At 38.2% G+C, this 22,486-nt stretch overlaps 1 protein-coding gene across 2 annotated transcripts in view; it reads left to right on the forward strand.

Annotated features, from left to right (window-relative positions):
* BRCC3 (BRCA1/BRCA2-containing complex subunit 3) overlaps positions 1-21,735 on the forward strand; it is a 53,211-nt gene extending 31,476 nt beyond the window's left edge. Inside the window, exons 8-11 of one of the 2 annotated variants that reach the window (XM_036271405.1) lie at positions 15,649-15,780; positions 16,349-16,392; positions 19,943-20,112; positions 21,179-21,289. In XM_036271405.1, the coding sequence (XP_036127298.1) occupies positions 15,649-15,780; positions 16,349-16,392; positions 19,943-20,094 (328 nt within the window). In that variant the 3' untranslated portion in view covers positions 20,095-20,112; positions 21,179-21,289. Of the gene's footprint in view, positions 1-15,648; positions 15,781-16,348; positions 16,393-19,942; positions 20,113-21,178 lie in introns of both variants that reach the window. The other variant, XM_036271406.1, reaches the window with a different exon arrangement.
* Positions 21,736-22,486: the final 751 nt, after the last annotated feature.

Here is a 22,486-nt window from a genome sequence, read left to right on the forward strand (position 1 = left end):
TTTTACCTTTGCTTCTTTAGAGCTTTCTCATCTGTAAATATAAAGTTGTATTTCTCCAATTCCTATGCCTCTAATTCATTTCCTATGTGTAACTTCATTGCCTGACATTTCCTTTACAGCATTTAAATGGTACTGAAAAGAGTAGACACTCTTGTTTTGTTTCTGATCCTTGTGGAAATTCTTGTAGTGTTCGTTTTGCCGTTAAGTAAGACTGTATTTAGGACTCAGGTATACATACTTTTTCATATTAAGAAAGTATCCATAAATTCCTACTTTCCTCTTTTATTCTGTGTTTTAATCAGGAATGAGTGTTGAATTTGTTGTTTTTCAGTATCTATGAAAACAATTAAGATTTTCTTCAGATCTAGTAATGTGATGTATTATATGAATAGATTTCTTACTATGAACCAACCAAGCTTGCCTTCCTGGAAAATTACCCTACTAGATTGTCTTAGTGTGGTGGTATTGGGCTATATTTGCTAATATTTTATTGGGCTATATTTGCTAATAATTTATTTAGTATTTTTGCATCAATAATCATAATTGACAACTTTTTAGAATTTTTTGCTATTTTTTATTTTTTTCCTCTTTAATCACAGTGTCCTGGTGTTCTGAAGAAGCAAGTGCATTTACATTTAGTGTATATTCTACAGCGCATCAATATAATAGAATATGTGCTATGCAGATACACATGTGACATTTACATCAGAATATATTATACCCTTTGGTAGCCAAAGACAACCTAATTGAGCAAAGTATGGTCATAAGAATAGAACTGTTAAGCATTAATGATATCCCAGCTGGTCAATATATTTTGGTGCCAAAGCTATCGAGCAGTTGTGTAGTTTGCAGTTGCCTAACCCTGATTATGAAAACCTATCTGCCAATTGGACTATCCTTCTCCTCACACACTTGCAAATCCCCTTTTATCTATCCTTGCAAATGGACTCTCAAGCCCAAACCCCAAACAGTCATCAGTTTTATTTCAATTCTGGTCTGCCTTCCCTTCCCTCATATGTGAATTCAATATGAGATAGCTGATAGTGGTATCAGAGCTTACATTCATAGAGTAATAACATGGAACTCATTAAATTGCCCATATTCAATTATTTTACTTACAAAAAAGGCAATTTCCAACAGTTCAACATAATACATGGGAATATAAGAAAACAAGAAAAAACACACAAATGTCTAACATCTATTAACTGCCAGATACTGTGCTGGATCTTTTATATACATTATACAATTTATGTAATGCATAGTACATTATGCATTCCTCACAAAATCTTTTTTATTTTATTTTATTTTTTTAATCTTTATTGTTGAATGTATTACAGATGTTCCTCATTTTTCCCCCATTGATCCCCTACTCCCCACTCCCACCCCCTCCTGCCTTTTCCCACAGTTGTCTGTGTCCATTGGTTACACATATAAGTTCTTTGGTTTATTTCTTCCCACCCCCCAACCCCCTTCCCTTTGAGGTTTGTCAGTCTAGCAACCAATTTATTTTTAATCCCTTCACCTTTTTTACCCATTCCTCCGATCCCCCTCCCATCTGGCAACCAACAAAATGTTCTCTGTATCTATGAGAATGTTTCTGTTCTGCCTGTTCATTTTGTTTGTAGATTCCATTGTTTGTTCATATATTTTATCTTTTTATTCAAAAAGACCCTTCAACATTTCATATAATAACAGTTTGGTGGTGATGAACTCCTTTAACTTTTTCTTGTCTGGGAAAGTCTTTATATGGCCATCGATTCTAAATCACAGCCTTGCAGGATAGAGTAATCTTGGTTGTAGGTTCTTGCTTTTCTTCTTTTTTTTTTAATTAATTAATTTATTTTTTTGTTACAGATGTTTCTCCTTTTTTACCCCATTGGCACCCCCCTCCCAACCCACTCCCGCCCCGTCCCTGGCTTTGTTGTCCATGTCTGTTGGTTATGTATACATGCATATAAGTTCTGTGGGTTACCTCTTCCCATCCCCCCACCCCCTCTTCTGAGGTATGTCAGTCTGTGCCCTACTTCCATGTTTCTGGGTCGACCCTATTCCTCAGACTGTTATGTTCATTATATTCTGTATATAAGTGAGATCATGTGGTATTTGTCTTTTTCTGCTTGGCTTATTTCACTTAGGATAATACTTTCCAGGTCCCTCCATGTCGTCTCAAAGGATAAGAGATCATTCTTTCTTACAGCTGCATAGTACTCCATTGTGTATATATACCACTGCTTTTTTATCCATTTGTCTACCGATGGACACTTGGGCTGTTTCCAGATCTTAGCTATTGTAAATAGTGCTGCTATGAACATGGGGGTACATATATTCTTCCTGATTGGTGTTTCAGGCTTCTTAGGGTACATTCGTAGAAGCTGGATCACTGGGTCAAATGGAAGTTCAATTTTAAAATTTTTGAGGTAACACCATATTGTTTTCCATAGTGGCAGCACGAGTCTGCATTCCCATCAGCAGTGTATTAGAGTCCCCTTTCCTCCACACCCTCACCAACACTTGTTGTTTGATGATTTGTTGATGGCGGCCATTCTGACAAGTGTGAGGTGATACCTCACTGTTGTTTTAATTTGCATCTCTCTGATGATTAGTGATGTTAAGCATTTCTTCATATGTCTCTTGGCCATTTGTATGTCCTGTTTGGAGAGGTGTCTATTCAGCTCCTCTGCCCATTTTTTAATTGGGTTCTTTGTCTTCCTTTTGTTGAGTTGTATGAGCACTCTATATATATTGGAAATTAACCCCTTATCTGATACATCATTGGCAATGATGTTCTCCCATACAGTGGGTTGCCTTTCCATTTTGATGATTGATTCTTTTGCTGTGCAGAAGCTTTTTAGTTTGATGTAGTCCCATGTGTTCATTTTTTCCTTTGTTTCTGTTGCCTTAGGTGATGTATCAATGAAAATTCTGATCCATATGATGTCCGAAATTTTGTTGCCTACATTTTCTTCTAGAATTTTTATGGATTCATGGGTCACATTTATTTTTATTTTTATTTTAAATCCTCACCCGAGGACAATTTTTCCATTTTTTGTACAGACAGAGTGGGAGGGAGAGAGAGGAAGAGAGAGAGAGGGAAACATCGATGTGAACGGGACACATCGAGTGGCTGCCACCCGCACGACCAACCAGGGCCAGGGACAAACTGCAACCGAGGTACATGCCCTTAGTGGGAACCGAACCCGGGTCTCTCCGGACCGCAGGCGGATGCTCTAACCGCTGAGCCAAACTGGCCAGGGCTCACGGGTCACATTTAAGTCTTTTATCCATTTTGAGTATATTCTTGTGTAGGGTGTAAGTTGATGGTCTAGTTTCATTTTTTTTAATATAGCTGTCCAATTTTTCCAACAACATTTATTAAAGAAGCTGTCTTCACTCCATTGTATGCTCTTGCCTCCTTTGTCAAATATTAATTGAGCACAATGCCTTGGGTCCACTTCTGGGTTTTCAGTTCTTTTCCACTGGTCTATATGCCTCTTCTTGTGCCAGTACCAGTCTGTTTTGATTACAGTCGCTTTGTAGTATAACCTGATATCTGGTATTGTGATCCCACCTACTTTGTCCTTCTTTTTCAAAATTGCTGTGGCTATTCGGGGACTTTTTTGGTTCCATATGAACTTTTGAAGTATTTGTTCTAGTTCTGTGAAATATGTCATTGGTATTTTGATGGGGATTGCATTGAATCTATAGATTGCTTTGGGTAGTATTGACATTTTAATGATGTTAATTCTTCCAATCGATGAACCAGGTATGTGCGTCGACTTTTTTATATCTTCCTCTATTTTTCTTTTTCAATGTCCTGTAGTTTTCTGCAAATAGGTCCTTTATTTCTTTGGTTAAGTTTATTCCTAGGTATCTCAATTTTTGTTGCCGCAATGATAAATGGGATTGTTTTTTCAGTTTCTCTTTCTATGAGTTCATCATTGGTGTATAAAAATGCTGTCGATTTCTTGACGTTAATTTTGTATCCTGTTACTTTGCCAAATTCATTTATTAAGTCTAGTAGATTTCTGATGGAGTCTTTAGGGTTTTCTATGTATAATATCATGTCATCTGCAAATAATGACAGTTTCACTTCCTCCTTTCCAATTTGGATCCCTCTTATTTTTTCCTCATGTCTGATTGCTGTGGCTAAGTCTTCCAGTACTATGTTAAATAAGAGAGGCAAACGTGGACATCCCTGTCTTGTTCCTGTTCTTAATGGAAATGTTTTTAGTTTCTGCCCATTGAGTATGATGTTGGCTGTAGGTCTTTCATATATGGCCTTTATTATGTCGAGACATGATCCCTTTATTCCCACATTGCTGAGTGTTGTTATCAGAAATGGATACTGGATTTTGTTGAATGCTTTTTCAGCATCTATTGATATGATCACAAGGTTTTTATTCTTCATTTTGTTTATGTGGTGTATCACATTTATTGGTTTCTGAATATTGTACCAGCATTGCATCCCTGGAATGAATCCCACTTGGTCATGGTGAATAATTTTTTTGATTTATTGCTGGATCCAATTTGCTAATATTTTGTTCAGTATTTTGGCGCCTATGTTCATCAGGGATATTGGCCTGTAGTTTTCTTTCTTTGCAGTGTCTTTTTCTGGTTTCGGAATTAGAATTAAGCTGGCCTCATATAACGTGTTTGGAAGTCTTCCTTCTTCTTGAATTTTTTGAAATAGTTTGTGGAGAATGTTTGTTACTTCTTTTTTGAATGTTCGGTAAAACTCCCCCATGAAGCCATCTGGGCCTGGGCTTTTGTTTGCTGTGAGAGTCTTAATTACCTCTTCAATTTCCTTAGTTGTTATTGGTCTGTTCAAGTTTTCTATCTCTTCCTGGTCCAGTTTTGGGAGACTGTGTGTCTAGAAATTTGTCCATTTCGCTTAGATTGTCGAATTTGTTGCCATATAGTTGTTCATAGTAGCTGTTAACGATCTTTTGTATTTCTGTGGTGTCAGTTGTTACTTCTCTTTCATTTCTGATTTTGTGTATTTGGGTTCTCTCTCTGTTTCTTGGTGAGTCTAGCTAAGGGTCCATCAATCTTGTTTATCTTTTCGAAAAACCAGCTCTTTTTTCATTGATCCTTTGAATTGTTTTTTTGTTCTCTATGTCATTTATTTCTGCTCTGATCTTTACTATTTCCTTCCTTCTACTTGCTCTGGGGTTCTATTTGTTTGCTCTCTAGTTCTTTAAGTTGTGAGGTTAGACAGTCAATTAGAAATTTTTGTTGTTTCTTGAGGTAGGCCTGTAGTGCTATGAACTTCCCTCTCAGAACTGCTTTTGCAGCATCCCATAAATTTTGTGGTGTTTTGTGTTAATTTTCATTGGTTTCCAGGAAGTTTTTAATTTCTTCCTTGATCTCCTCGGTGACCCATTCATTGTTTAATAACATGCTATTTAGCCTCCATGTGTTGAAATGTCTTTGCATGTTCTTGTTGCAATTGATTTCTAGTTTCATGCCATTGTGATTTGAGAAGATGCTTGATATGGTTTCAATCTTCTTGAACTTGTAGAGATTTAGTTTGTGTCCTATCATGTGGTCTATCTTTGAGAATGTCCCATGTGCACTTGAGAAGAATGTGAATTCTGTAGTTTTGGGGTGTAATTCTCTGTAGATATCTAGTAAATCCATTTGGTCTAGTGCTTCATTTAGAGTCTCTGTTTCCTTGCTAATTTTTTGTCTAGAGGATCTATCCAGTGGTGTCAACAGGGTGTGGAAGTTGCCTGCTTTGATTGTATTGCTGTCGATTTCTCCTTGGAAGTCCTCCAGAAGATTTTAAATATATTTTGGTGCTCCTATATTGGGTGCATATATGTTTATCAATGTTATATGTTCCTGTTGGATAGATCCTTTCAATATTATGTAGTGGCCTTCTTTGTCTCTAGTTATGGCCTTCATTTTGAAATCTATTTTATCAGATATGAGTATTGCTACCCCAGCGTTTTTTTGCTTTCCGTTTGCTTGGAAGATTTTTTTCCATCCCTTCACTTTCAACCTATGTGAGTCTTTTGTTGTGAGGTGGGTCTCTTGTAAACAACATATAGATGAGTCATGCTTTCTTATCCAATGAGCTACACTGTGTCTTTTTATGGGAGCATTCATTCCATTTACATTTAGGTGATTATTGATATGTACCTATTTATTGCCATTTTTGTTTAGTGTGGTTCTGTTTTTCTTCCCATTTCTCCTGATAATTACAGGAGTCCTTTAACATTTCTTGCAATGCTGGTTTGGTGCTAATGTATTCCCTTAGCCTGTTCTTGTCTGGGAAGCTCTTTATTTGACTTTCCATTTTGAATGATAGCCTTGCTGGGTAGAGTAGTCTTGGATTCAGATCCTTGCTTTTCATGACTTTGATTACTTCATGCCATTCCCTTCTAGCCTGTAGTGTTTCTTGTGAGAAGTCAGCTGAGAGCCTTATGGGGTTTCTTTTGTAGGTAACCTGTTGCTTATCTCTTGCTACTTTTAGGATTCTCTCTTTGTCTTTAATTTTTGGCATTTTAATTACTATGTGTCTTGGTGTATGCTATTTGGGTTTTTCTTCTTTGGGGCTTTCTGTGCTTCTTGAACTTCAATGTCTTCTTCCTTCACCAAATTAAGGAAGTTTTCTGTCACTATTTCTTCAGATATATTCTCTAACCCTTGCTCATTTTCTTCTTCTTTGGGGACTCCTATGATGCGAATATCATTACGTTTTCAGTTGTCCCACAGTTCTCTTAAGCTGTCTTTCTGTTTTTTAATCGTTTTTTCCTTTTGGTTTTCTGATTGGTTGATTTTTTCTACCCTGTCTTCTAATTCACTGATCCGGTCCTCAGCTTCCTCTGCACTACTTTTAAAACCTTCCAATGTGTTTTTCCTTTCTGATATGTCATTTTTTATCTCTTCTTGATGGTTTTTAATTTTCAATTGGCTTATTTTCAGTGTCTCTATGTTCTTACTCATCCTGTTGAGCTTCCTCAAGATCATGGCTCTGAATTCTAGCTCTGTTAACATGCCTAATTGCTCCACATTGATCTCATTTTTGGTGGAGGTCTCTTGCTCTGTCATTTGGCTTCTGTTTCTGTGTTTCACCATTTTGGCTATCACAGTGGGTTTTGGAGCCTGTCAAGTTTTCCCTGTGGGTGTTGGTGTTCTGCCGTTTGTGGCTCCCTATCCCGGGTTTAGATGAGCGACGGGGGGACCCACGTTAAACACCACTGTCAAGGCTTACTTTCCTGGTTAAAGTTGCTAGCCCAGGAAAGGTACTGTTATCCTCTAGCTTTTTGCCTGGAGGCTAGCAGTCGTGGTTACTTGATGAGTTTTAGGTTGTCAAAACTTCCTCAGGTGCTCAGCATAAGGCGATTTCATGAGGGTGGTGCAGATGCTGGTTGCCAATGAGCTTCAGTTAGCACGTCAATGGCCCACAGGGTGGGGTTGGATCTCCGAGGGAGGGGCTGCTGCCTCTCCCCAGAGTCCTGGGAAGGAGCAATAAGGCCATCGTCCTGCATGGCAGCAACTCAGCAAAAGCTCTGAGTGCCCTCCAAATCCCAAGTGTCCCCACACAGTTCCAGTCCATTCTGCCCTCCCTCTGCCGGAGCCCAAGGTGAGTGGCTGTGGCTTTTTTACCTTCTCTCCCGGCTCTGCGCTGTGGAGCCGCTTGGGAGTATAATCCGAGGGCACTGCTCCCAGCTGAGGCCGCTGCTGAGCTGCTGACCGTGGGCTCCCAGTCCCCCAACTCATGTCAGTGTTCCTGGTTATATGGTCCTCGCAAGCTGCTTTTCTGTTGGTTTTTCCTGTCGATTTGTCTGTGTTATAGTTGTAATTCCAGTTTGTTTCTGGGAGACGGTCTGTGTAGCTTCTGTTCACTCCGCAGCCATTTTGGAATCTCCGGTTCTTGCTTTCCATCACTCTGAATATTTCTTGCCACTCCCTTCTGGCCTGCAAAGTTTCTTTTGAGAAATCAGCTGACAGTCTTATGGGAACTCCCTTGTAGGTAACTAACTGCTTTTCTCTTGCTGCTTTTAAGATTTTCTTTTTGTCTTGAACCTTTTGCATTTTGATGATGATGTGTCTTGGTGTGGGCCTCTTGGGGTTCATCTTGTTTGGGACTCTCTGTGCTTCCTGGACTTGTATGTCTGTTTCCTTCACCAAGTTCGGAAAGTTTTCTGCCATTATTGTTTCAAACAGGTTTTATATTTCTTATTCTCTCTCTTCTCCTTCTGGCACCCCCAAGATGCGAATGTTGGCACACTTGAAGTTGTCCCAGAGGCTCATTACACTATCCTCATTTTTTTGGATTCTTTCTTTTTGCTATTCTGATTGGGTGTTTTTTGCTTCCTTATATTCCAAATCGATGGTTTGCTTCTTGGCTTTACCTCCTCTACTATTGAATCTGTGTACATTATTCTTTATTTCCATTAGTGCCTCCTTCATTTCTGACTGTGCATTATTCATTTCTGACTGGTCCTTTATTATGCTCTTGAGGCCCTCCCTAAGTTCATTGAGCATCCTTATAAGCAGTATTTTGAACTCAGCATCTGTTAGGTTGCTTATCTCCATTTCGCTTATTTCTTTTCCTGGAGATTTTTTCTGTTCTTTTATTTGGGACCTGTTTCTTTGTCTTCTCATTTTGGCTGCGTCCCTGTGTTTGTTTCTATATATTACTTAACGAGAGGTTTGGGGCTAGCTGAGACCAGATGCTGCTTGTTTGAAAGAATTTAGGAAAACCTGAAGCATGATCCAAGACTGCTAATCCTATTGTTAAGCAACTGACAACAGCTTGGGTGGGCCTGAAGGTTGGGTGAGGCAGGGCCTCAGGTAATCACCAGGGCGGGGCTACCAGTGTGAGTCAGGTTGGTAGAGTCCCAGATATGGTGGCTGTCCTCTGTCCCAGGGACAGGCTCACCAAAGGAACACAGGCCTCTGACAGCACGTTTGTCCCGTTGAATTCCCCCTCCCCAGTCCTCACTCCAGTGGGAAAGAGCTCAGTTCTTCCCTGTATGTCTCTGGTGCCCCTCGAGCCGCCTCCCCTCCAAGCTTAGAGGGAGAGAGTCCGATAAGTCCATGCGCGGGCCCTTTAAGAGCAGCTGCCTGGGGCTCCAGCCGCCTCAGCCATCCTGAGCCTCTGTTCCTGCTGGTGTTTCCAGCCAGAAGTTATGGGGATTCTCTTCCTGCCACTGCAACCCTGAGCAGGGTGCCTGGTGTGGGACGGAGACCCCTCAGTCCTCAGGGAGGACCTTCCCAGCCTTGGTGTCCTCCTGATTTTTATTCGCCACATGTGGGTGTGGGACCAGCCTGTCTGTACCTCCACCTCTCCTACCAGTCTTGGTGTGTGGCTGCTTCTTTAATTTTGTAGTTGTAGGATTTCCATTCAGCTCGATTTCAGGCAGTTTTGAATGATGGTTTTTCTGTAGTTTAGTTGTAACTTTGATGTGGTTGTGGGAGGACGGATACCACGTTTACCTACACCGCCATCTTGACCAGAAGTCTCCATTCCTCACAAAATCTCATGAGGTGGATAAATACCCTATTTGATATGTGAGGAAAATAAACCTTGAAAAGTTTAAGCGACTTGGAGTATATATATAAATATATTTTTAAATGTGCTCTTTTACTTCTTGGAAATCTGTCTTTAGGCAACATTTATTTATTTATTTATTTATTTATTTATTTAATCCTCACCTGAGGACTTTTTTGTTCAGGTAGACTGGGAGGGAGAGAGAGGGAGAGAGAGAGAGAGAGAGAGAAACATCGACGTGAAAGGGACACATCCAGTGGCCGCCACCCACACAACCAACCAGGGCCGGGGACAAACTGCAACCAAGGTACGTGCCCTTAGCGGGAACCGAACCTGGGTCTCTCTGGACTGCAGGTGGACTCTCCAACCGCTGAGCCAAACTGTCCAGGGCTGGAGTATATTTTTTACTTGCATTAAAATATTTGCTCATTCATTGTCCATCAGTTTAGATTCAACTCTTCTAAGTCTCATAACTGTAGACCTCAAAGCTAATTTATTTTTCCCTCTTTCCTAACTGTTGTATTTGCAGGACGTTGATGTTGTCTCTTGAAAGAGAAATCAGGTTTAGGTCTGTCTTCGGCCAAGCATTATCCTGACTTGATAGGTGGTCACAGCAAGCCCCCTCATCAATCGTTTGTCATTTTTCTCCCAATTAAAATAAGGCTGATAATGATTACTTCAAAATTATTGTGATGACCAAGTTACTGTGATATATTAATAGATTTCTTACTATGAACCAAGCTTGCCTTCCTGAAAAAAATACCCTACTAGATTGTCTTAGTGTTGTATTGGACTATATTTGCTAATATTTTATTTGGTACTTTTGCATCGATAATCATAACTGATAACTTTAAAACTTTTTGCTATTTTTTGTTTTGATCAGATTTAGGTGTTCCCCTATAAAAGCAATAGGGCCTTTTATTTTGGGGGGCGGTAGTTCCTTTATATATTTCTCTGTTTCTGCTATGGGAATTGATTTGTTCATGTTTTCTTTCCTAATGAGGTTCATTTTGGTAAACTATATTTTTTCTAAGAAATTATCCATTTTGTCCCATTTTTGTATTTATTTGCATAGAGTGCTATGTGCCAGATAGTCTCTTCTGGTATTTTAACCCTTTTCTATTTCAATAGTTCTCTCCCCCTTGCCATTTCATATTGTGTATGTCTGTATTTTTCCTTTTCCCCCTTGATTATGTTAGCTAGTGGTGTTTCTATTTTGTTAATTTCCCCAAAACAATCATTTTTATTTATTAATTTGATTGTTTTTTCTATTTCTAACTTCATTAATTGTTTTATCTGTCATTATTTTTTTCCTTATATTTTATTTTGGTTATTTTGCTGTGCTCCATCTTGGCATTTGGAGTTTGGAGTTGATTGCTATATATTTGGTCTTTCATTTTTACTGATTAAGTGCTTAAGGCTATGAATTTCCACTTATCTCTGCTTTAAATATATCCCATAGATGTTGGGATAGTAGCAGTATTTTCATTTTTATTATTTTCTAAAGTCCTTTAATTTTGGTTTCCATTTCATCCACCCATGGTGCTCCAGTCTTTCTTCCCTCCAATCTGGGATCTGTGCTATAGCATCTAAAATGGTCCTGCTCCCTAATACCCTCAGAAATAAAAGCTCCAAACCTGAAGCTCTCCGTGGTTTGCTTATTTCTCCAACCATGATCTCTCTCAGTTATATACAGTGAGTTCTCACTTAATATCATCAATGGTTCCTGGGAGCTGCAACTTTAAGCAAAAGGACATAATGGAACCAATCTTATCATAGGCTAATTGATATAAACAAGAGTTAAGTTCCTGGTTACAAAACTACCACCAAACTTCTAAACAAAGACCTAAGATATTAATAGATATCAATATCTAATATAGTAGTGTATTTTTAGATAGTTTACTATGAGATTTTTTTTTTTAACTTTTTTTTTTTTTTTTTTGGTACATGCCCCTTAGCGGGAACCGAACCTGGGACTCTCTGGTCCACAGGCCAATGCTCCAACCACTGAGCCAAACTGGCCAGGGCAACTACTATGTGATTTTGAGCATCTATTCTAGTATAGAGATTTAGTAATTTTTATGTAGTCCTATTTCTTCTAAAATGCATACATGCATACCAACAGACAGACAGACATACACTTTCTTTTCCTTTTCAGCTCCTATTGATGTCTAATACTCCAAAAACCATCTTCAAAATGCTAGTTTAATAACATTCCACAAGGTAATTTGTGTTTATTTTAACCTATCTCTTCTAACTAGTTCCTTGGGCCAATCTGCCTACCCTCAGTTTTATCTTATTTTTTTCCAAGTTGCCAACTCTACATGTGGAGAGCTCTTTAGCGAGCATTGACAATGGAAGGAAGTCGTCTACCTTTGGACAAAACAAAGATTTAAGATTTAAGATATCCAGATACATGTGACCCCAGAAGGAACGTTAATGTAGAAACAAAACCAAGGCAGATTGTTTTGAACTAGACAACAGTTATCTTTGGCTTTCTCTGTTTCCATTTCCCCATCTCTATAATCTTAAACCCTCATTCAAAGACTCATCATCATGAAGGCTTAAGCTGCAACTCCCTCCCAGCTCTGTTCTTATTCCCAAAGTGTCCACCTGCTAAGCTACCCACCTACTCTTCATCCCATTCTTTGCAATTTCTACATAGTAATTCAAAACAAAAGCCATTTGCTTTAAGGACAAGTGTAAATCCAAGTCAGGTGGCCTTGTCTTAAGTGTTCTTATCTTCCATTGTACTTCCAGCTCAATTATTGGTAAGTCAGATGGATCTCTGGTTAAGCCACACACAAAAATCAGTCCTAAGGTGAATGTCATCTAATATTCATAAGAAGCTTTTCAATGAGAAACAATGTTCAGTAGGATTGTTTGAAGGACACAGAGTCTATTACTGTCACTATGGGGCCCTGGAACATTTGATACAGCACCTGACATACCTGTTCTTCAAACATCAGGTAGGATTATCTTCTGAAACCATATTCAATGGATATATTTGACAGGGCTTTCTCTCTTTTTTTCTGTACTAATTAATGTCAAGTCTTATAAAGACAGTTTTGTTAAATTGTATATTCTTGGAAAATGAACGTTTTTAAAAATAAATAAAGACCTAAAACACTTCTAAATTTTTCTTTTTTATCCTCACCCGAGGACATTTTTTGATTTTTTGTTCAGATAGAGTGGGAGGGAGAGAGAGAGAGAGAAACATCGACGTGAAAGGGACACATCGAGTAGTTGCCACCTGCACAACCCAACCAGGGCCGGGGACAAACTGCAACCGAGGTACATGCCCTTAGCAGGAACTGAACCCGAGTCTCTCGGGACTGCAGGCCAATGCTCTAACCGCTGAGCCAAACCGGCCAGGGCAACACTTCTAAATATTAAAGATTGAAATAAATGTGAGTTATACATACATTTAAGAAAGATAAGTAAAAACAAGTAAGATAATTATTTTCCAACCCACATATTCCAGTTCTGGGTCATGGGTGGCCAGAGTCTACCAAGGCAGCTCAGAGTGCAAAGCAGGAACCAGCCCTGGACAGAGCGCCTTTCCGTCACAGGGTGCATCTCACACACACATCCATACTCACTCCAACGGGAACAATTTAGACATGTCAGTTCACCTCATGTGCAGATCTTTTAGATAATGGAGGAAAGGAGTACCCAGAGAAACTACATGCAGACATGGGGAGAATATGCATGTATAGCATATACATAAATGAACTCAAAATGAAATAAAAACCTAAATGTTAAGACGTAAAATGATAAAACTTCTAAAGCAAACGTAAAAAGCTCATGAAATTGAGTTTGCATTGACTTGTTGGATATTACACCAGAAGTATAGGCAGCAAAAGCAAAAATAGATGAACTACATTAAACTTAAAAACTTTTGTTTATTAGAGGACACAATTGAGTGAAAAGGCAACCTACAGAATGGGGGAAATTTTTGAAAATTAAATATCTTAGGGTCAGATTTTTTTTTTTTTTTTGGTACATGCCCTTAGCGGGAACCAAACCCAGGACTCTCTGGTCCGCAGGCCAATGCTCCAACCTGAGCCAAACCGGCCAGGGCTGAAAATTATATATCTTATAAGAGTTTAATATTCAGAACATATAGAGAATTCCTACAACGAAACAACCCAGTTTAAAAATGGGCAAAGGACTTGCATATACGTTTCTCTAAAGAAGATATATAAATGGTCAACAAACATGAGATGTTCAATATCACTAATCATTAGAGAAATGCAAATTATAGTGCAGTGAAATATCTCATACTCATTAGGATGGCTATCAAAAACATGGAAAATAACAAGTGGTTTGGTGAGGATGTGAAATGATCCCACTGGTAGGTATATATCCAACAGAATTGAAAGCAGGTTCTCAAAGAGATATGTGCATGTCTATGTTCATTACAGAATTATTCACAGTAGTCAAGATGCCAAGATGTGGAAACAGCCCAAATGTATTTAATTTGAATGGATCTATTTTGAATGGCATTTTTTAAATTTTTATTTTATTTTTTATCCTCACCCGAGGACATTTTTCCATTTTTCATTCAGATAGAGTGGGAGGGAGAGAGAGGAAGAGAGAGAGAGAGGGAGGGAGAGAGAGAGAGAGAGAGAGAGAGAGAGAGAGAGAGAGAGAGAGAGAAATATTGACGTGAAAGGGAAACATCGAGTGGCTGCTACCCGCACGACCAACCAGGGCCGGGGACAAACTGCAACCGAGGTACATGCCCTTAGTGGGAACTGAACCCGGGTCTCTCTCTACCACAGGCCGCTGCTCCAACCGCTGAACCAAACCGGCCAGGGCTATTTTTTTTAAAACTTACATTTACAAATGATCATTGTTAGCATATCAAAACAACTGATTTTGACCCTTTTATCCTTATATAATGTCCTTCTTTGTCCCTTTTAATGGTTTTTGACTTACAGTCTATTTTATCTGCTATAAGTATAGCCCTCCTCTTTTGGTTACTATTTATGTTGATGTCACAAATACATCTTTACATACTGTATACCCATTAACATAGGTTTATAGTCATATCTGCACTCCCATGTTCATTGCAGCATTATTCACAGTAGCTAAAATACTAAAACAGTCTAAATGTCTGTCAGTGGACAAATGGATAAAGAAAAGGTGTTATGTATAAATATATGTGTATATACATACCATTTTCAGCAACCTGGAGAACATTATGCTAAGTTAAATAAGCAAGAGACAAAGGCAAATCTTATGTGTTCTCACTTATATGTAGAATCTAAAATTGTCAAACTAATAGAAGCAGAGAGTAGAATGGTGGTTGCTAGGAGTGGGTTGGTGGAAGAGAAAATGAGGAAGTGTTGGTCAAAGGTTCCAAAATTTCAGGATGAGTTCTGGAGAGCTAATTTACCACAGGGTGACTATAATTGTAGTCTACAATACTGGGCTACAATACTAGCCCAGCCAGAGTTGCTCAGTGGATTGAGCGTTGTCCTATGGACTGAGAAGTTCTGGTTTGATTCCCAGTCAGGGCACTGGCCCCGGGTTAGGGGCTAGATCCCTGGTGAAGGATGTGCGGGAAGAAGCCAATCAATGTTTCTCTCTCACATTGATGTTTCCATCTCTCTCTTCCTTCACCCCTCTCTAAAAAAATCAATAAAAACATTTAAAAAATACTATATTATATACTTGAAATTTGCTAAGAAAGTAAATCTTTTTTTTTTTATCTTCACCTAAGGACATATTTCCATTTTTTGTTCAGATAGAGTGGGAGGGAGAGAGAGGAAGAGAGAAAGGGACACATCCAGTGTCTGCCACCCACACGACCAACCAGGGCCGGGAACAAACTGCAACCGAGGCACGCACCCTTAGCAGGAATCGATTCCTGGTCTCTCTGGACCCACAGGCCGTCGCTCTAACCACTGAGCCAAACCGGCCAGAGCAAGAAAGTAAATTTTAAGTGTTCTCCACACAATAATGTAACTGAGGTGATGAATATCTTAATTAGCTTTAGTGTGGTAATCATTTCACAATGTATATGTCAAAATATCAATTTGTAAACCTTACATATATATCATTCCTATTTGTCAATTATACCTCAATAAAGCTAGAAACAAACAAAAAACTGACTTGAATTGATTGTTTTGCAGGTATGAGAGAATTGAAATCCCAATCCATATTGTACCTCATGTAACCATTGGGAAAGTGTGCCTTGAATCAGCAGTTGAGCTGCCCAAGATCCTGTGCCAAGAGGAACAGGATGCATATAGGAGGATCCACAGGTAGAAGAAACCTTCCTCGCTCCTCCTCTTCACTTCTAGGGCCCAGTCCCTATTTTCCTCTTCTGTCCTTTCATTTTAGCAGCTCAACTCTTGAGCCCCTTTCCTTTTACCTCTTTGTGAGAATGCCTTGTAGCCGTCTCCAAGCATAATGTTTCTCACACTTTATGATAACAATCTTGTTAACATTTGCTAATCTCCTGCTATACTTTGGATCCTCCAAGGGCAAAGACACTTTTGGGGTTGTAAAAAAAAATAATAAACTACAATATCTTAGCAGCCCTGATGCCAAGTACTGGGTCTTACCCAATAAATATATGCTATGTGAAGGCTTCAATGAAAGAGAGTAATTTCAAAATTATCTCTTTGAACTATATCAAAGTTCTGAATAAAGTCTCATCTCAAAAATCATGAGAAATTTAACAATAATGGGAATTTAAATTATATATATTTATCTAATGCAGATTGCAGAGGTCTGGTACAGTTTATCATTTTGTTATATAGTCTCTGACCATTTTATTTTCCCTTTGCTGCTGCTTTGTTACTAACCTAAACTATTTTATCCCTTTAGTCTTACACATCTGGACTCTGTAACCAAGATCCATAATGGCTCAGGTAAGATTTTTTTTCTTGAGTATATGCAGTGATCTCTGAAATACTCAGCTGTCAGAAGCAAATTTATTTTAAGTGATTGAAGTGATTGGTACAAGTTATCCTCAAGTTTCCTTTCCCAAAAGCTTTGCCATTCATTGATCTTGCTCCCAACTTTTCTTTTGAATGCCTTGGACCCTCAAATAATATAAATGCTACCTAGAGTAAGACTGGAGGAAAAGACAGGAACACATTTTATGATAGACCCACTCAATGGTGTTCTGGTACATATTTAATAACCAGTTCTCAGGGAGGGGGGAGGGCCCTGATTTGGTGTGTTTTCCAGTTTCCATGGTGTGTTTACCCCTCTATAGCTGATTTCAAACAACTAACATGATCTCAGTCAGATCACAGACTTTCTGAAATTTCAACAGTTGGCTCTTGTGAGCTGGTCTAAGTTGGTTCTAGCATACCACTACCAGCCTATTGTGGTGGGAGTTGAAAGAGATGGATAGACACACAGAAAGACAGATGAAAGGGAGGGCATATAGGAGGAAATTGTTTCATGCCAATAAATATAGAAGGAATTCCTATACAAGGCCAAGGAACAGCAAACGCAATACACTATACTAAATTACTTTTCCCCAACATACACAGCTACTCACCCATATTTCCTCTCTAACCCTGAACCTTAGGCCTTTCTGTGTAGTCTTCCCCAGTGGCTGACAAAGTCACCAGTGAGGAAGAAAGGAAGGCTTTTAAGTGTTACTGGTAATTACTTTGAGAGGAAACAAAGAGAGAGATGGCTTAGTGTGTCTGTCTCATTCAAAATTTCTATTTGGAGGTAAAACATGACAAAGAATTAAAAATTGGTGATATATAAAATGTAGCCATACTGTAAAGCCACAGTAATTTAAGTCAGAAGTGGATAAATCAGTAGAACTGAAGAGCTCAGAAATAGGTATATATGAACTTATATTTAAGAAAGATATGACTTCAAATCAATTTTAAAAGGATGAATTGTGCGCCCTGGCCGATTTGGCTCAGCAGTTAGCGCATTGGCCTGCGGTCCAGAGAGACCCGGGTTTGGTTCCTGCTGGGGGCACGTGCCTCGGTTGTGGTTTGTCCCTGGCCCGGTTGGGTCGTGTGGGTGGTGGCCACTTGATGTGTCCCTTTCACATAAATGTTTCCCTCTCTCTCTCTGCCTCTCTCTCCCTCCCGTTCTATCTGAACAAAGGATGAAGGAATGTCCTCAGGTGAGGATAAAAAAAAAAAAAAAGGATGAAGGATGAATTGTTCACTAAATAGTATTCGGATAGTTCATTTGTTTGTTGATTCATTCAAGAAACATTTGAGTACCTACTCCTGATAGACACTATTCTAGACACTGGGGTACAGTGCTGAACATTAGAGACAGTCTTAACCTTCATGGATTTATTTCCTTTAGGGGGAAAACTAGATTCCTATCTAATATCCTACACAAAAATAAATTCCAGCTATATTCAAACTTTTACTATTAAATATGGCACAATCACTTTCGGAAAGAGGTTAGCAAGTATAGTTACCAAATGTGCCACCAGTTCCTCTCCTAGCCATATACTCCAAAGAGTTGAAAACATACGTGTATAGGAATGTTTATAGCAGCATTATTCATAATAGCCAAAGAGGGGAAACATCCAAGTGTCTGTCAGTGGATGAATGGACAAAGAGTAATTCATCCATACAACAGAGTACTGCTCAGCAACAAAAAGTACAAACTACTAATATATGAACAACTTGGATGAAATGCAAAAGCAGTATGCCAAGTGAAAGAAGCACCACACAAAATGCTACATACTCTGTAGTTCCATTAATCTGAACTTCCAGAATAGGCAAAACTAACCTAAGGTGACAGCAAGCACAATAGTAGATTCTGGGGCCACAGGTGAAGGGGCATTGACTGCAAAGTGAACTACAGAGGGGCGTCTGGGCTGATGGAAATGGTCTATACCTTGATTAGGGGTGGTTACAAGGTGTGTGCCTTTGTCAAAACTCATTGAATTGCATACTTAGAATGGGGTCATTTTATTGGCTTGTAAAGCTTATTTTAAAAGAAAAAACATACAGGAGGAAAATATAAGTGGGTATTTTTAAAACTCTAGGGAGGTAATGGCCTAGATATAATCTGAAACCCTGAACTGGAAAAGAAAGATTGACTAAATAAGAGTTAAATAATTTTATAGACCCCTACAGAAAAATAAAATTGTTCATAATGATCTTTAAAAGAAGTATGGATTAAGATAAAATTATCAGTTTTTCACCTTTTCTTTTGGCAAAGATTTAATTGAGAGGTAATTTCATGAGGATGTGGGAAAAGTGAACGCTCCCATATACTGTTTCTGGAGGTATAATTTGGTACAATCTGGAAAGTAATGGATAATCAGTTTTAAAATATACGGGTACCTGAGTATAGCAACTCCATTTCCAGAAATGTATCCATCAGAAATTTGTAGGACAAGTGTGCAAAAACAAATTTAAAGGGGTATTAGCTGCAGTCTTTATAATAGCAAAAAAAAAAAAAAATGGTGCTGAAATGTCCATCAGTACAGGGTTTATTAAATTGGCATATCCATTCTGATGAATATTGTACAACCCTTAAGAAGGAAAGCTAGATCTTCACTGACACAGAAAGATGTCTGTTGCTTATTGTTATGTGGGGGAAAAGTAACATCCAAAATCATAGTTTTTATTTTAAAGTATACATACACACATATGTACACACACATATACATGTATCTTGGAAGATATACCCCACCATATTACAGTGGTCATTTTCAATAAGTCATATACTATTAGAGAGAAAAATATATTTCCATTAGGTGGGATTTGTTTTAAAAAGAGTGCCATCGAATCCTTGTCTCCCCATGAAACTAAACATTAATAGTAATCTCTCAGGTTTTTCCTCATTTTAAAAGAGGAGCTTTCAAATGAGTTGAATTAATATATTTGAGAAAGAATTTTCCTATTGGACTTGTGGAAAACTAAAGTGCAGAAGGCAGAGTTCTGGCTCTCTAGAAAGTTATGGTCATTTACAGTGTGGGAAGGGCTGAGGGCTGATAAAGAACCCCTTCTGTAGCTGTTAGCCTTTTTGCTTAAGGCAGTGGTTCTCAGCCTTCCTAATGCCGCGACCCTTTAATACAGTTCCTCATGTTGTGGTGACCCCCAACCATAAAATTATTTTTGTTGCTACTTCATAACTGTAATTTTGCTACTGCTATGTCTTAGGCGACCCCTATGAAAGGGTTGTTCGACCCCCAAAGATGTCGCGGCCCACAGGTTGAAAACCGCTGGCTTAAGGGGAGTAAAGAGCTGGTCATTTTCTGGTCTCTGATTAGCTAGGCTTCCCTCTGGCCTATGGATCCAGGGATGTTCAGGAATGCCTCAGAATAGGTAACTTTGCTCAGCTGTTCTGTCTTTCCTCTGGCCGCACAAAATAGTCTGCCAGTCCTACTTATTGTACTTGTTCTACTTCCTCCTCCAACCCCTTCTTTCTGTGCTCACAGTTGGGGTGTTATCTGTGTTTTTCCTTTTTAAGTGTTTACCAAGAATCTGTGCAGTCAGATGTCAGCAGTCAGTGGGCCTCTCCTTCAGTGGTTGGAGGACAGACTGGAGCAAAACCAACAGCATTTGCAGGAGTTGCAACAAGAAAAGGAAGAGCTTATGCAAGAACTTTCTTCTCTGGAATAAAGTGGGAAACAAAATGGGGTAAACAATTTTTTTTTTCAATGATCTGAAAATTCACACACCTCTTGTGTAGGCAGACAATGGAGCAGATCTTTTATTATCACAACTAATGGGTTTTATGTATGGTAAAAACAAAAGATATCTTCCTAAAACTTTCATTGGGGCTTAATGAACCTTATACCTGTAATTGGCTTCCAAAGAGTATTGCTAGATGCTTTAAGGAGGCTATGAAATATTTTTTTTAAGGCTACGGAAGGTGCATTGGCAAGGACAACCTGTAATAAAATGTCTGGGGAATATATTTTAAATGTTTATTTTTCCCCTTGTTTAACTCGGAAATATTTATTTTTGTTTTCAGATACATTCACTCCCTAGAATAATCTGAAGGAAGAAGAGTATTTAATGTTTCAGTTTTGTAGTTATGATGTTTATGTTGGACAAGTAAATAAGTACACAAAGATTATGTCTTCCTCTTTGATCTCTGAAATATGTATTCTGAGATCTCTATCAAAGTTGAATCTATGTAGGTGCCTTTCTAACTAAATAGATGAGTTCTAGCATATTTGACTCTGAAGTAAAATTGTATCAAGCAGATCCTATTTACCTAGGAATTTCATTATAATATAAATGTATTCTTCTAGAGGTATTTAGGGTTTAGGATATAATGAAAAGCCATACTTTAAAATGTTCTGTTGCATTATTCTTACCATGTGTAACCACAAATGGTAAGTGTGTCTTCAGAAAAGAGTCAGGCCTATTGCATAATAAAAATTAAAGTGGGAACTGGAGGAGGTAGAAAGAAAGTAAACAAAAAGCACCCCAATCCCAACAATGACAAAGCATTGGTTTTTGTTTTTGTTTTGTATGTCTCTTTAGATTATTGTTTTTCATGTTTCAAATTCTAGTCCAGAACCACCTGCACCAGAATCACTTGGAGGTCCAACTTATCTCTGGGGGTGGAACTCCCTAGCTGATTCTAAGGCATGCTAAAGTTTGAAAACCACTATGCTAGGGCATATGCTGTATAAATGCAGCATTTTCTCTAATTTCTCACAGTCAATGTTTTCTATTTTTTCTTTCCCTATAGGAAAAATGAAAATATCCAAGGGTAAAATTAGTTACGCTAAATCAATTTTGAAGAAAAAGTTGGAAGACTCACATTACCTGACCTCAAGACTTACTATAAAGCAAGAGTAATCAAGATGGTATGGTATATGCCCAACTGATTTTTGACAAAGGTGCAAAAGCAATTCAATGGAGGAAGGATAGTCTTTTCAATAAATGATGCTGGTGTAATTGGACACCCAAAGGCAATAAATGAACTTTGACATAAAATACACACCTTATAAAAATTAACAAAATCTATCATGGACTTAGATGTGAGATGTAAAATTATAAAACTTTTAGAAATAAAATCATAGAAAAATCTTCAGGATCTTGGGCTAAGCAACAAGTTCTCAGCCTTTACCCCCAAAGCACAATCCTAAAAGGAAAGGTTGATATATATAGGACTTCATCAAAATGAAAAACTTTTGCTTTGCAAAAAATTTAAGAAGGGAATTATTGAGAGAATTATTTACAAACCATATATCTAATTGATCTAGAAGATATAACATTAAAAACAAACAATCCAATTAGAAAATGGATAGCAAGTAAGTACACCAAAAGATATTGAACTTCATTAATCATCAGAGAATGCAAATTAAAATCACAAGAATTTGTTACTACACATTTATCAGAATGCCTAAAAACAAAAATATTGAAAATACCAGATGCTGTTGCACATACAAACTGGATCTCTCATGTATGGCTGATAGAAATGCAAAATGAAATTTTAATGAAGTTAAACATACATGTACTATATGACCCAGCAATTGAATCCCTGGACATTTATCACAGAAAAATGAAAACCTATATTGGCAAGAAAATTAGTACATAAATGTTCGTAGCATCTTTATTTGTAATAGCCCCAAACTGGAAGCAACCCAGATGCTCTGCAATTGAGTGGTTAAACCAACCATCCATAATATGGAATACTATTCTTCAATGTAAAGAAATAGACTGACACACACAACTTGGATGGACCTCAAGGGTATCATGAATGGGGGAAAAAAACAGTCTCAAAAGGTCACATACGGTATGATTGATTTATATAACATTTTTGAAATGACAAAATTATAGAAATTAAGAATGGATTAATGGTGGCCAGGCATAGGGACTGGAGGGGTATGCGATGTGTATAACTATTAAGTGATAACACAAGGAGTTCCTTTGTGCTGATGAAATAGTTCTGTATCTTGATTATGATGTTGATTAAATGAATTTATACCTGTACTAAAATTACACATACCAACAAATGAATGCATGTAAAATCTAAGTTCTGCAATCTGGTAAG

The sequence above is a fragment of the Molossus molossus genome, unplaced genomic scaffold (assembly GCF_014108415.1).
Source record: "Molossus molossus isolate mMolMol1 unplaced genomic scaffold, mMolMol1.p scaffold_m16_p_2, whole genome shotgun sequence".
Taxonomy (NCBI): Eukaryota; Metazoa; Chordata; class Mammalia; order Chiroptera; family Molossidae; genus Molossus; species Molossus molossus.